This window comes from Elephas maximus, chromosome 8 (assembly GCF_024166365.1).
Source record: "Elephas maximus indicus isolate mEleMax1 chromosome 8, mEleMax1 primary haplotype, whole genome shotgun sequence".
NCBI lineage: Eukaryota > Metazoa > Chordata > Mammalia > Proboscidea > Elephantidae > Elephas > Elephas maximus.
The window spans coordinates 94,405,979-94,421,992 of NC_064826.1; the positions used below are offsets into that span (position 1 = coordinate 94,405,979).

General features: G+C 39.2%; 2 protein-coding genes across 5 annotated transcripts in view; one reads left to right on the plus strand and one right to left on the minus strand.

Annotated features, from left to right (window-relative positions):
* RP9 (RP9 pre-mRNA splicing factor) overlaps nt 1–5,475 on the minus strand; it is a 39,787-nt gene extending 34,312 nt beyond the window's left edge. For both annotated transcript variants that reach the window (XM_049894077.1, XM_049894078.1), the window contains exon 1: nt 5,251–5,475. In XM_049894077.1, the coding sequence (XP_049750034.1) occupies nt 5,251–5,437 (187 nt within the window). In that variant the 5' untranslated portion in view covers nt 5,438–5,475. The remainder of the gene's footprint in view (nt 1–5,250) is intronic.
* Nucleotides 5,476–5,821: 346 nt separating this feature from the next.
* Nucleotides 5,822–16,014, plus strand: part of BBS9 (Bardet-Biedl syndrome 9) — a 511,186-nt gene continuing 500,993 nt past the window's right edge. For 2 of the 3 annotated variants that reach the window (XM_049894336.1, XM_049894337.1), the window contains exon 1: nt 5,822–6,328. The gene's annotated coding sequence lies outside the window, so the exon portion shown is untranslated. The remainder of the gene's footprint in view (nt 6,329–16,014) is intronic. The other variant, XM_049894338.1, reaches the window with a different exon arrangement.

Consider the following 16,014-nt stretch of genomic DNA (forward strand, 5'->3'; position numbering starts at 1 on the left):
AGACAGATATTTATTGCAGCAATATTTATAAACTAGAATTAACAAATACCTAAAATTTGGGGAATGCTTGAGTAAATATGGACCATATCCTGATGGAATATTATGGAGTCATTAAATATCATAAATCCATAACAATACTGACAAAATACTAAGTAAAAAGGTGGAATACCAAAATACACAGAATTGTTGTTGTTGTTTTTAGTTGCCATTGAGTTGCCTCTGATTCATAGTGACATTATGAATAACAGAATGAAATGCTGCCTGGTCCTGTGCCATCTTCATGATTGTTGCTATGTTTGAGTCCATTGTTTTGGCCACTGAGTCAATCCATTTCACCAAGGGCTTCCCTTGCCTTTGCTGACCCTCCACTTTACCAAACATGGATTTTCTTTTCTAGTGATTGGTCTTTCCTGATGACATGTCCAAAGTAAGCAAGCTAAAGTCTTGCTATCCTGGCTTCTGTCTAGGATTAAATTTCTAAAAATATCAATGAATTAAACACACTGGAAAACTGAATATAAAACAAATATACATCATTGCTTTAGGGTAGTGGATTAGGGGTATTTATCTTGTAAATTTATTTAAAAATACAGCATTTTGTTTATACTGAAAAATTTTTAAAGAACAAAAGTGAATATACTTTATTTCTATAAAAACATAAAAATACAATCTAGTCACTCATCATTTTAGAAGTTGTGACAGGCAATAGAGGTGAAAATGAAATTTTAATACCTGTAGATTGGCTCATTCAACACCCACTCCAGTCCTAGTTTAGCTAGGTTAGAAAGATAAAAACATTTTTCAGACTCCCTTGTAGCCTATGTTCTACATGTGACCCAGGTTCTACCAAGCAAAAGTACCCCCAAGGGACTAAGAGGTGGCAGCTGCATGGCTGATGTTGGCAAGCACAGAGGTGCTGTCTTGTTCTTTTGGGCAACGGTGGAAGTTTCCAACGTCCAGTCCCTCAAATCCTAACGTTCTAGTGGAGATGGCATCAGCAGTGGTTTTCCATGGAACAGCCCCACAGTGACTAGGTGTTTCTCCTGGCTGCACCACCCTGGCTGCATTTTTCCTGGGGCTCCCAGAGATTCAGTGAGCTACCTAATTTCCTTTAAACTAGCTGGAGTTTCTGTTTAGCTAGAGTACATCCCGTTGTCTATGACTAAGAACTCTGTCAGATGACATTTGGTTGCAAAGTTAGTTTTTTAAATCAATCTTCTTAGATTTCCTGATGCTAAAGGGAAAAGAAAAATGATAGTGTAATTCACTATTTGAAGGAGCCCTGGTGGTGCAATGGTTAAGTGCTCAGCTGCTAACCAAAAGGCTGGCGGTTCGAATCCACCAGCCGTTCCTTGGGAGCAAAGACCTGGAGATGTGCTCCCCTAAGGATTTCAGCCTAGAAAACCCTATGGGGAAGTTCTACTGTGTCATACAGGGTCACTAGGACTCAGAACCAACTTGACAGCAAACAACTCACTATTTAGAAATATAAGGTTTCCTCTTAATACACTGTAACCTTCAACAGTATCACCTGTGGGGAGGTGCAGTGCTTGAGTCTCATCTGCTCAGGCATCTGAGTGGTGGAATCCCTGGTCCCAATCTGTGTCTGGGCCAAGGCTGCTGGTGGCATTCCACGTTTCAGCATGTCTGGCTGACTTCTGAGGTGGACCCTCCAGGACCCTGGCCAAGAATCCACCCTAAGAGCAGTGGGCATCAGCTGTGGAAAATAAACTTTTCAGGCCGCAAATGGGAAAAAACTTAGGTTTTCCAGCAAATAGTGTTCTTCATACTATACCACACTGTAACTAACAAAGGTTGAATCTGACATCACAGTTTGCAGAAACTTCCCTGGTCCCAGGAATTTTTAAAAATAAGCAGTTGTATTTCTTACATGGTTGTACTATTAATAACTCAAGACAATTTTCACTTATTTCAAATACAATATTTTATTTTATTCTATTATAGAACTTTTATCCTAATTACAACAGTGATATATGGCAATGCATAAAAACTGGAAAACAGAAAAATGCAAAGGAAAATTTATTCACTCACAAGTCCACATAATAAAAAAAAAAAGCCACTGTTAATATTTTAGTGAAAATATTTCTAATATTTTTTTCCAAGTTTTGTCTTTATAAAATTGATGTCAAATGGCGTATGGTGTTTTAGATGTTTCTTCATCTATAAGTATATCAGAAACATTTTTTCAAATAAAAAATATTCCAATAACTTGAATGTTAATGGTTGAATAATATTTTTTTCCTAATGTGCTTCAGCTCCTATTATTGGCAATCCATGTAATTTCCATTTTTCTTTTATAATCCATGTGTGATGGTTTAATAATACCAAAGTATTAAGAACTAAGGGTTTTGATGATTTTCATGACAGTCTTCTTTTATCTTTAACAAATGTAATAATTCAGAATTATATTTTCTATTGGGAATGTGGATTGGTGGTAAAAAACAGGATATTTGAAGTCTAAGGTAGAATCTAGTGAGAAAAGCAAGAACAAAAACAAAAATTTCAAGGCTGGTGACTGACAGGATATTATCCCTACACTGAATCTGAAAGTAAAAAAGAAAAAAAAAAATCAAAGTTAACAAAAAAACCCAAAACCAAACAATTGGCATTATGTTGTGAAGTTAAATATTTGAATACTCTATAAACTAGCAAATCCACTCTAAGTATATACTAAAGATAACACTTAGAACATGTGTATCAGGAGATAACTACCAGCAGTTTTACAGCAGCACTGCTTCCATTAGGAATAAAGGCAAACAGAAACCAGAAATTGTTCAAAATGCTCCCAAAGAGGATTTTAACAGTCAAGGGTGGTCGTTAGGAAAGGGGCTCAGGAATCCACAGAAGGCGTGGCCCCATGAAGTGGAAAGGTGGCTATGGCCTTTGGTTTTTAGTAATGATAAAAGCCTGGGTGAGAAGATGGGGGTTTTCCAAAGAATGCTGGAACCAGCTTTGGTCAGTATTCTTGTGAGCTATTTTCATGAGGGTTTTTTTTTTTCTTAAACAGTGAAACAAATTTACACTTAGAGAAAAGTAGTAAGACCAGTACAATGGACTCTCCTCCCCACCACAGCAGAGTAGGTGGCCAACGTGATATTCCATCACCCCTGAAAACTCAGGTGTGCATTTCATGAAAACAAAAATTCTCCTACATAACTCAATTGTTAGGTGCCATCCTGTCAGTTCCGACTCATAGCAACCCTATGCACAACGGAACGAAACGCTGCCCGGTGCCACACCATCCTTACAACGTTGTTATGCTTAAGCCAATTGTTGCAGCCACTGTGTCAGTCCATCTCATTGAAGGTCTTCCTCTTTTTCGCTGACCCTCTACTTTATCAAGCATGATGTCCTTCTCTAGGGAGTGATCCCTCCTGATAACATGTCCAAAGTACATGACACGAAGTCTTGCCATGCTTGCTTCTAAGGAGCACTCTGGCTATACTTCTTCCAAGGCAGATTTGCTCGTTCTTCTGCCAGTCCATGTAAACTCAATATTCTTGGCCAATGCCATAATTCAAAAGCATTAATTCTTCGGTCTTCCTTATTTGTAGTTCAGCTTTCATATGCATATGAGGCGAATGAAAATATCATGGCATCTTAGTCCTCAAAGTGACAGCTTCGCTTTTCAATATTTTAAAGAGGTCTTTTGCAGCAGATTTGCCCAATGCAATGTGTTGTTTGATTTCCTGACTGCTGCTTCCATGGGCACTGACTATGGATCCAAGTAAAATGAAATCCTTCACGACTTCAATATTTTCTTCATTTATAGTGATGCTGCTTATTGGTCCAGTTATAAGGATTTTCATTTTCTTTATGTTGAGGTGTAATCCATACTGAAGGCTGTAGTCTTTGATCTTCATCAGTAAGTGCTTCAACTCCTCTTGGATTTCAGCAAGCAGGATTGTATCATCTGCATATCGCAGGTCATTAGTGAGTCTCCCACCAACCCTTGATGCTTCTTTCTTCATATAGTCCAGCTTCTCGGATTCTTTGCTCAACATACAGATTGAATAAGTATGGTGAAAGGATACAACCCTCATGTACACCACTCCTGACTTTAAACCACGCCATATTCCCTCGTTCTGTTCAAACAGCTGTGTCTTGGTCTATGTACAGGTTCCTTATGTGCATAATTAAGTGTTCTGGAATTGCCATTCTTTCCAATGTTATCCATAATTTGTTATGATCCACACAGTTGAATGCCTTTGCATAGTCACTAAAACACAGGTAAACAACTTTCTGGTATTCTCTGCTTTCAGCCATGATCCACCTGACATAAGCAATGATATCCTTATTCCACATCCTCTTCTGAATCCAAGTTGAATTTCTGGCAGCTCCTTGTTGATGTACTGCTGCAACCATTTTTGATTTATCTTCAGAAAAATTCTACTTGCATGTGATATTAATGATATTGTTTGATAATTTCCACAGCCTGTTAGATCCCTTTGCTTTGGAATGGACACAGTTATGGATCTCTTCTATTAAAATCAGGAAGTTAACATTAATACCTTACTGTCATCTTGAGATCCCTCTTAAGTTTTGCCAAATATTCCCATTCTCTGGAACAGCACCTCAGCCTTTCCTTTCACGACCTTGATACCTTTGGAGATTACAGGTTGATTGTTGTGCAAAATAACCCTCAGTTTAGGTTTATCCAATGTTTCCTCATGATTGGAATGAACTCACCCATCTTTGGCAGAAGTATCACAGAAGGGATGTTGTGGTCTTCCAATGAGAATACTCTCAAGTGCCGATGGGTTGATGACCTCAATCAGGCACTCTTCTCTTTCATTTTAAAGTGGAATTTAGGCAAAATGTATATTGTTTTGCGGCCTGGACAGGTCGTGTTGGGAACAGATACGGGTCTGAGAGAGACGTGCAATAGAGAAAAATGTGATCATTCCGCCCCAGCTGGGCTATGGGGAGGCTGGTATAGTTAAAAGGTGTTTGGCGCACATTCACCATCTGAATTTTGTGGTTTTTAGAATGTCATATTTAGAACCACAATATACTTTTTAAATTTAAAACCAACAGTTCGTAGTTTTAAATTTTTAAAGTATCTACCTTTTTTGTTTTAAAGACCCGTGTGAATTCAGGGTAGCATGTTAACGCTCCAATGCTTTATTGAGATAGAAGAGATTTAGGTGCAATAAACCTTGGATCTTCAAACCCACGTGTGGGAAACGATCCTTAAGCGCTCCAGGCGCGCTGAGCCTTCACACTCACCATCTCGATGATCTTCGTCTTCCGCCGCCCCGTCTTCCTCTTCAAGGTGAATATACACTGGACCAGCACCACCCCCACCACCAGGGAGCAGACGCTGACGTTCGCCACCCCGCCGATCCTCGCCAAGGCCGCCCGGTCCACGGACAGGGCCTTCCTTCGCCTCCAGACCACGAAAATAAGAAACCATCGGCAGCGGCTGCGAGGCTCAGATGCGCTTCGCCAGAAAGGGCGCCGCAGAGAAGCCGCAAACGCCCCGCCCCTCTGTGGCTCTCCGCGAGCCCCGCCCCTGCTGAAAGCCCAGCCCGCCAGAGCGGGGGGCGGGGCCTTTGTCAGGCGCAGGAGCGGGAGGCGGGCCTTCCCCAGAGCCCGAGTCTGGGGAACTGCATCAGGGACAGAAAAGGGAATTGTATTAACTGTCTTTCTCTGCCAGCGAGAACTACGGAGTGGTTCATTCCAGCCCTGTCCCAGAAGAAATCTGATTGCAACCACGGCCCACTCAGAAAGCATTCTCCACCTCCCACTCTCTCGTCATTCTGGACTACAACTCCCAGAAGTCGTCGCGGCGCAGCCCTGTGACCTGCGCAGTAGAGTTGGTTGTAAAGTGCTATGACAACAGGGCGAAGATGGCTTGGAGTTAGGTTGGAGTGGGGAGGTGCCCTTTCCGCCGCTGCTGTCCGTTTTCGGCTACATCCCAGTCACCGCCTCCTCCATCATTTCCTCCTCGTTTTGAGCAGCAAGACTTGCTAATGCTTCCGCCTGGCTGGTCTCTTCCAAGGGATTGATGCTGTTTCTCTTGTTTGTCTCCGGGGGTGACAGTCAGGAGAGTGCAGGGGGAAGCTTCTTAGGGTAATCCTTCCAACTCTGTGGAGCTGGTGCTGTTGGCTAGTGGGACTGTCTTTTGGCCCGGGACCTGGAGCAAGTTCCAGCAGGAGGACAACAGGGAGTAGTGAAGCTAAGGGTAGTTTTCCCCTGCACCCCCTGTTCTTGTTTCCTCTGCTCCAGCCCCGGGACCCTGGGGAAATCTGCGGAAAGAGGGTTCGCAGAAAGGTAGGGCAGGTCCCACCTGACCCGGCATCAGGTAAGAAAGAAAATATGTCCGAAATTAAACTTCGGGTGCATGCATGCCCTTTCCGTGTTTTGTTTTGTGGGCAGGACTGATCCTCTGATGCCGTGTAATTGTTTTGTGGATGTAGGGCCATCAGTTTCTGAGGAAGGATGTTTGCATTAAAACAAAAACCAAAAACGAGCGCAATGTGTGTAAAAATCCTGTAAACATCTTCGAGAATTGGGTGACAAGAATTTTTAAGGATTCCATTAGGAATGTCACGTGGTGCATGTCAACAGGTCCTGTGAGCAAATGGTCAAAGCGAATCTCAGCCTATGAGTGAAGTAGGATACATGTAGTACTAATACCCCCTAATTCCTTCTTGAAATAGGATTATTGCTTTTCCTTCTTTCTTTACTTTGCAGACCACAGCAGTTTAGATGAACACAGTAGTAGCACCGTTCTCCGTTAATCAAATACTGTAATTAACTTCAATTTCTTGAAGAAATTCATAGCTTGTTGCTATTTCACTTTAAAAATGAAACCACCTCTCACAAGTACACATACGTTACATGTACGCATACATACATAGTTAGAAAGATGCTGGGGGGGAAAGTATGGGTCTGAACTAAAGCTGGCTTGCATTCAGAGAGGGTAAGATTTTCTAACTTGTTAGCAAATTGTAAAAAGAATAATTGCTGAGATTTTTCTTTTGGTGAATAGACAACCATTGTTTTTAAGAATTAAAAAAAGATACTTTTTTAAATTTTGCAAAATTTACAAATTATTTGTGAGGCTTAAAGAATTTTTCAGTAACTTATGCTTAAATTGTAACTACACACTTATGTTTATGGTACAGCTTGTTGATGGGAACATTCATGGAAGAGAAAATATTCAATAGCATATAGTAATTTTAAAGTTTTTCTTCTTCAATGCATGTATCAAGTCTTATCCCTTAATCCCTTAGAATAGTCCAAATCCATTGCTGTTGAGTTGATTCCAGCTCATAGTGATTCTGACTCAGAGTGGAACTTAATAGAGTTTCCAAGGAGTGGATGGTGGATTTGAACTGCTGACTTTTGGTTAGCAGCCAGAGCTCTTAACCACTGCACTACCAGAGCTCCAATTTTCAGAAAACTGTTGCAACACATGAAGTTATTATAAAACATCTTTGCTCATTAACAACATTTCCTTTAAAGATTACTAACAGTTTTTTTTTTTTTTAAATAATATTGTGTTTTCGGTGAAGGTTTATATAACATTTTTGGTTTCCATTCAACAATTTCTACACAAATTGTTCAGTGATGTTGGTTACACTTTTTACAATGCTTGAGCATTTGCATTATTTTTGTTCTGGTTGTTCCATTTCCATTAACCTAGTTTCCCTCCCCCCTTCTAGGAGTCCAGGTGGCACAGTAGTTAAGCGCTCGGCTGCTAACCGAAAGGTTAGTGGTATAAACCCACTAGTTGTTCCATAGGAGAAAAATGTGGCAATCTGCTTCTGTAAAGATTACAGCCTTCGAAACCCTATAGAACAGTTCTCTTTTGACCTGTAGGGTCACTATGAGTTGGAATCAATTCAATAGCAAAGGATTTGGTTTGGTTTTGGTTGCCTCCTTATACTCTCATCTTTGTTTTAAAGTAGCCGTTGACTGTTTGGTCTGCTATAGGTGAATTTTGAAGGAAACAGTACTTATATTCATTATTTTTTGAGCCAATCTGTTATTTAGCTACAAGGTGACCTCAGGAGTTAATTTTGTTTCAAGGTTTGAATAGTATTAGGACAGTAGTCTTAGGGATTTCTCCACTCTCAACCAGTCTAGTAGGTCTTTTTTTTTTTAAGAGTTTGAGGTTCTGTTCCACATTCTTCTCCCATTCTATCAGGATCCAGCTATGTGGCACTGATTACAACGGCTGGTAGTGGTAGCTGGGCATCATCCGATTCTTCTGGTTTCAGGGTAGATGAGGCCACCACCTCATTGTTCTGGTTTCAGGGTAGGTGAAGCTGTGGTTCGTGTAGACTTTTGTCCTGTAGACTAGTTTTTTCTTTGAGCCTTTGTCTTCCTTCACTTTCTTTTGCTCTGAACTAGTAGAGACCAATAAATGTATCCAAGATGACCTCACACAAGCTTTTAAGATCCCAGACATTACTCACCAAACTAAGATGTAGAATATAACTTCTTAAAGTTATTATGTCATTTGACTTAGACGTCCCACGAGATAATGGTCCTAATCCTTCAAACACAGAAATCCAATCCCACAAGGTGTTTGGTTATGTATAGGAAGTATCCATAACTGTGCTCTCTATGTGCTTTATTATGTAAATGAGTATATGTGCATATAGTCCCATAGATACATATACATATGCATACACCTATATATACACCTCTGTGTTCCTTCTAGCAAGGTCCACATGTATAGTTTTCGTTAATGTTGTTGAAAAAGGGAATCAGCAATGAATAAGTCGTTGGACTTGAAAAATTCTGTCATGTGATTTCTGGCATAATTTCTATCACTATGGCCATATTTTCCAACTACCAACCCTTCTTTGTTTCCAGCTTTCACCAGTAATTATCAACTCATTTTGATTCCATGTTTGATCAATTTTAGACTGCAGAAGTTGGTAAATATCTTCAGTTTCTTCTTTCATTGCAAATCTTCAACTTCTTTCATTGCAGATACGTTTTTTTTAACAATATAAATGGTGACCATACAGGTGGTCCCCAGCAGATGGAATACACAAAAATCAAATTGACTGCATCTATGGAAAGAGACGACGAAAAAGCTCCATATCATCAGTCAGAGCAAGGCCAGGGGCCAAATGTGGAACAGACCATCAATTGCTCATATGCAAGTTTAATTTGAAGCTGAAAAAAATTAAAGGAGGGCTACGAGAGCCAAAGTACAACCTTGAGTAAATCCAACCTGAATTTAGAGACCATTTCGAGAAAAGATTTGATACACTGAACACTGATGTTCAAAGACGAAACAAGTTGTGGATGACATCAGGGACATCATACATGAAGAAAGCAAAGGTCGTTAAAAAGACAGGAAAGAAAAGACCAAAATGGATGTCAGAAGAGTCTCTGAAACTTGCTCTTGAACATAGAATAGCTGAAGCAAATGGAAGAAATGATGAAGTAAAATAGTAGAATAGAAGATTTCAAAGGGCAGCTTGAGAAGACAAAGTAAATTATTGTAATGAATTGTGCAAAGACCTGGAGTTAGAAAACCAAAAGAGAAGAACATGCTCAGCATTTCTCAAGCTGAAAGAACTGAGGGAAAAATTCAAGCCTCGATTTGCAATGTTGAAGGATTCTATGGGCAAAATATTGACCAAAGCAGGAAGCATCAAAAGAAGATGAAAGGAATACATAGAGTCACTGTACCAAAAAGAATTGGTCGACTTTCAACCAGTTCAGGAGGTAGCAACGGTCAAGAACCAATGGTATTGAAGGAAGAAGTCCAAGCTGCACTGAAGGCATTGGTGAAAAACAAGGCTGCAGGAATTGACGGAATACCAATTGAGATGTTTCAACAAACGATTGTAATGCTGGAAGGGCTCACTTGTGTATGCCAGGAAATTTGGAAGATAGCTACCTAGCCAGCCAACTGGAAGAGATCCATATTTGTGTCCATTCCAAAGAAAGGTGATCCAACAGAATGCAAAAATTATCAAACAATATCGTTAATATCACACAGAAGTAAAATTTTGCTGAAGATAATTCAAAAGCAATTGCAGCAGTACATAGACAAGGAACTACCAGAAATTCAACATTCAGGAGAGAATGTGGAATGAGGATATCATTGCTGATGTTAGATGGATCTTGGCTGAAAGCAGAGAATACCAGAAAGTTGTTTATCTGTGTTTTATTTACTATGCAAAGGCATTTGACTATGTGGATCATAACAAATTAGAGATAACATTGTGAAGAATGGGAATTCCAGAACACTTCATTGTGCTAGGGAGAACCTGAATGTAGACCAAGAGGCAGTCATTCAAACAGAGTAAGGGGATACTGCGTCAGTTAAAATTAGGAAAGGTGTGTATCAGGGTTGTATCCTTTCATCGTACTTATTCAATCTGTATGGTGAGCAAATAATCCGAGAAGCTGGACTTCATGAAGAACTTGGCATCAGGATTGGAGGAAGACTCATTAACAATCTGCGATATGCAGATAACACAACCTTGCTTGTGGAAAGCAAAGAGGATTTGAAGCATGTAGTGATGAAAATCAAAGACTGCAATATGGATTATGCCTCAGTCTAAGAAAAACAAAAATCCTCACAACTGGACCAATAGCAACATCATGAGGAATGGAGAAAATACTGAAGTTGTCAGGGATTTAATTTTACTTGAATCTACAGTCAGCACCCATGGAAGCGGCAGTCAAGAAATCAAATGACATATTGCAGAGGGGAAATCTTTTGGAAGAGACCTCTTTAAAGTGTTAAAAAGCAAAGATGTCACTTTGAGGATTAAGGTGAGCCTGTTTCAAGCCATGGTATTTTCAATTGCCTCATATGCATGCGAAAGCTGGACAATGAATAAGGAAGACTGAAGAATTGATGCCTTTGAATTATGGTGTTGGTGAAGAATATTGAATATACCATAGACTGCCAGAAAAACGAACAAATCTGTCTTGGAAGAAGTACAACCAGAATGCTCCTTAGAAGCAAGGATGGCGAGACTTTGTGTCACATACTTTGGACGTGTTATCAAAAGGGACCGGTCCCTGGAGAAGGGCATCGTGCTCGGTGTAGTAGAGGGTTAGCAAAAGAGAGGAAGACCCTCAGCGAGATGGACTGATGCAGAGGCAGTAATAATAGGCTCAGGCATAGCAAAGATTGTGAGAATGGCGTAGGACCTGGCAGTGTTTTGTTTTGTTGTACATAGGGTCGCTATGACTCAGAACTGACTCAGCAGCACCTAACAATACTCATATATGTCTACATACATACATATATTCCTGCATATACATTTTTGGTTGTTTTTGCTGTAGTTTCAAAATAATATGTGCCATAGCAATTACACACACCTATATTGTACTTTTTAGTGACATCATTTTACCTTCATCAAGCTGTATACACTTCACCCTCATTCTCTGTTACCTTTCCCATCACCAAAAATGATAGATGTCTACTATCTACAGTGTGAACCACTCCACCCGTAACCACTAATAATTTTTTGTTCGTGTCATTTCATAAAAGAACATAAAATAATTTTTTTGTTGACGTATTTAATTCAACATAATGTCCTCCAGGTTTATCCATGTTCCAGAATGTTTTGGGAACTCATTTTTTTTTTTTTAACTGGTGAGTAGAATTCCATTGTATTTATGTACCACATTTTACTTATCTATTCATTTGTTGATGACACTTAGGTTGTTTTCAACTTTTTGCTATTTTGAATAGTGCTGTGATGAACATAGGTGTGCGTATGTCTGTTCATGTCACTTTTATTGGATCTTTAGGGTATACACCTAGGAGAGGCATCGCAGGGTCATTTGGCATCTCTGCTTGTAGTTTTTGGGGGAACCACTAGACTGTTTTCCACAGTGTCTGTACCATTTTGCATTCCCATCGGCAGTGGATGAGGGTTCCAGTTTCTCCACATCTCCTCGACACTTGTTATTTTCTGTTTTTTTTTTTCTTTTAATCTTGGTGATCCTAGTGGAAGTGAAATGGTATCTCATCGTGGTTGTGATTTATATTTCTCTGATGGGTAATGATGTTAAACATCTTTTCATGTGTTTGATGACCATTATAATATCCTCTTTGGTAAAGTGTCTGTTCATGTCCTTTGTCCAGTTTTTGATTGGGTTGTCTTTTGTTGTTAAGTTGGAGAGTTTTTCTATGTATTTTAGGTATTAGACCCTTATCATTTTTATTGTTCCCAATTTTTTTTTCCTACTCTCTAGGTTGTGTTTTTACTTTCTTGATAAAGTCTTTTGATAAACATAAGTATTTAACTTTCCTGAGGTCCCAGTTATCTATTTTGCTTTCTGTTGCTCGTGCATTTGTTGTTGTGTTTGATAATCTATCATTTAAAAAATTTAGATCCCAAAGCTTTGCTCCTATATTTTCTTTCTTTGTGGTCCTAGATATAACATTTACTTCCTTGATCCATTTTGAATTACTTTTTGTGTATGAGGTTTGGATCTTTTTTCATTTTTCTGCATGCGGAAATCCAGTTTTGCCAGCACCATTTGCTGAAGAGACTGTTTCTTCCCCATTGAATGGATTTGGCACCCTTGTCGAAAATCAGTTAATCATAGATGTCTGGATTTATTTCTGGATTTTCTATTACTACCAGTTTTTGAAGGTCTTGTTTAAATCTTCAGTCCAGAGGGTGAGGTTGACATTTGTAATTCTGGTTTGCTCAGAACACACCACTACCACTGGTGCTGCTACTACTATTATTCCTACTAGGTTTCTACTGACATTTATTGAGTGCTTGCTATGGGTTGGGCATTAGGCTAAGCAGTTACATGTGTTAGACCATTTTATCCTCCTTTTTTTTTATCCTGGAGAAAAATGAGAAAAGTAGAGTGTGAGGGACTTGTCTAAGATCATATAGCTGGAGTTCAGAAAGTGAACCTAGGTCTGTCTAACTCCATGCTTTTTTGGCTTTTGTGTTTTTTTAATGAAAAATCCAACACTGAACCCTTTTAATGTTGCCCCCTGTCCTAGTTATCTAGTGCTGCTATACCACAAGTGGATGGCTTTAACAAAGAGGAGTTCATTCTCTCACAGTCTAGGAGGCTAGACGTCCAAATTCAGGGTGCCAGCCCCAGGGGAGGACTTTCTCTCTCTGTCAGCCCTGGGAGAAAGTCCTTGTCATCAATCTTCCCTGGTTGAGGAGCTTCTTAGCGCAGGGACCCAGGATTCAAAGGACATGCTATTCTCTTTTGTTTCTTGGTGGTATGAGATCCCTGTGTCTCTCTGCTCGCTTCTCTCCTTTATATCTTAAGAAATTGGCTTAAAACACAACCTAATCTTGTAGTTTGAGTCCTGCTTCATTAACATAATTGTCCCTAATCCCACCTCATTAACATCATAGAGGTAGGATTTATAACACATAGGAAAAATCACATCAGATGACTAAACGGTGGACAGTCACATAATGCTGGGAATCATGTACTAGCCAAGTTGACACACATGTTTTTGTGCGACACAATTCAATCCATAACACCCCCCAAAGCTACATTATTCTGATTCTGCATGCGTATGTCTTCTCTCAGGACTGGAAGCCCTGACTCCTCCTTTCCTAAATTTTAGGCACTATTAGCATAACCTGGACAAAGCAAAGGTCCAAATTTCAACAATGATAGCTGCAGGATTTTATCCTCATAATTCCAGAATCTACTTTTGAACCCACATATTCCTCCTACTGAATTTTTTTGGATTATCACTGCCACAAACAGCCTTCTACATATCCTTCTATGTCGTAGGACTAGGCTAATGAGGTGTTAAAAACAACCACTTCTTAATTGAAACCTAAATCTGAGTAAGCTTAGAGTGGAAAATAATATGTATAACTATTAAAAACAAAAAAGAAAATATCAAGTGTGGCAAAGAATTTCTGAAGCTTAGAGGATAAAGAGATTATGTTTCATTCATTATTCTAATAAGGCTTTAGAAGTGGATGTTTTGTGTCTGTTGATAGGAATGCCCCTGTAAAAGCTGCATGTTGTTTTCTAATCATCCTCTAAAAAAGTTAATTAAATCTGTGGAGTACTTTCCTACAGTATGAACACTGCTGTTATTAGAATTAATATTAGCAGTTATAGCTTTTATGGTCTATGTGGGATGGCTGCATAGTCTATTGTTTAGGCTTTTGGAGTAGATGGCCTGGGTTTGGGTGCCACATCTGCACTTACTGGTTGTGACCACGTGGGCAGATCTTAACTTCCCTGTATTCAGGGATACCTGAATAATAGTACTTATGATTTACTTCATAGGATCTATTGTGAAGATTAAAATAGAATACTTCCAAAGAGCTTAGAATACTGCCTGGGACTTAGTAAGTGATTAATAAATGGTAGCTATTACTCTCCTTTTCAGTGAAGGGAGATGATAGCCATTGAAAACATGTTTTTTTTGGTGTGTGTGTGATTTTTTTTCCCTTACAAAAGAAAACTACTGAGGAAACCAGGAATCAAAATTGAATCACTAGGGGTAAAATGTAAACCCTAGCATATAAAAAAAACAAACCTCTTGCTGTGGAGTTGAGTTCAACTCATAGTGACCCTATAGGACAGAATAGAACTGCCTCATAGGGCTTCCAAGGAGCAGCTGGTAGATTTGAACTACTGACCTTTTGGTTAGTAGCCGATCTCATATAAAAACCAAACCCAGTGCTGTCGAGTCGATTCCGACTCATAGCGACCATATAGGTCAGAGTAGAACTGCCCCACAGAGTTTCCAAGGAGCGCCTGGTGGATTTGAACTACTGACCCTTTGGTTAGCAGCCGTAGCGCTTAACCACTATGCCAGCAGGGTTTCCGATCTCATATAGTAGGTACTCAATAAATATTTTTTGAGTGAATAAATAAGGTATACTAGTACATTTTGGCACAGTGCCGTAGATTGGATGTGTATGGCTGAACTTAGGTAGGCATCATATTCTCCCATTATAATTTGTTACTGGGTTTCTTGTATCTGAATGAAATGAAACCAGTTGAACAGTACATCGGAAGAGTAAATTGGTAACCTGATGGTCTTTGGATACACATGCCGTCAATAGGCATGTTGACTAAAATTTTTTATCTACTTGCCTGCTTTTTCTAATGTCTAATTTCAGCTCATTTCTGCTTTGTCTTATTTACTTTTTCTGGCCATTTCATTATTTATGATTTTTTTGTCTCTACCTGGGTAATGTCTTGGAGAACCTTTGAACTGGGAGCTTAGTGGCTGTCAGATTCTCAAACTTTGGTTGGAATGGGTTTAGTGATTCTGTTCCAATTTGAAGCTGTCCTATAATAGACCAGGTGATTTGAAACAGGTCCGGGGAAAACATGAGAATATCTAGGTTGATTCTGGGTCAGCAGAGGATTTGGAGTGGTCCACTAGTGTGGCACATTACAATTTCCTATGTATCTGGAGTACATAAATGAGAATATATGGCATTTATTAAATAATGTTACTTCCTACTCAAACAAATCCAATAAGAGTACAATAAAAGGGTTTATTACATTTCTTTAAGACTTGATGCCAGATTTTAAAGTTTAGTCATCTGCCGATTTGTATGGTTATATAGTGCCATTAGTAATAATTAATGATGCAGATGTTTTCAGAAACCATCCCATATATGTTACAGTTTATCATACATTTATTTACAATGTGTTTTTCCTTCATTTCCATCAAGACCCTGCCTTTATCTAATTTCTTTTTTCTTAGCATAAAGACAGGATCATAGATGGAGGCTTTTCTCTTTCCTCCCTCGCTCCCTTTGTCCATCTCTTTCTCTCTCTCTTTTTTTAAGCTTTTCATTTTGAATTAATTTTAGACTCCCATAGAAGTTGCAAAAATAGTACAGAGAGCTGTACTGTTCACCCAGCTTCCTGCAGTGATAGCATTTTCAGAACCCACCCAGTACAATTATTAACACCATTAAATTGACATTAGTATAATACCATAACTAAACTACAGATGTTGTTTGGATTTCACCAGATTCTAACATTACATATACCCTTTTTTTTTGTATACAGTTCTGA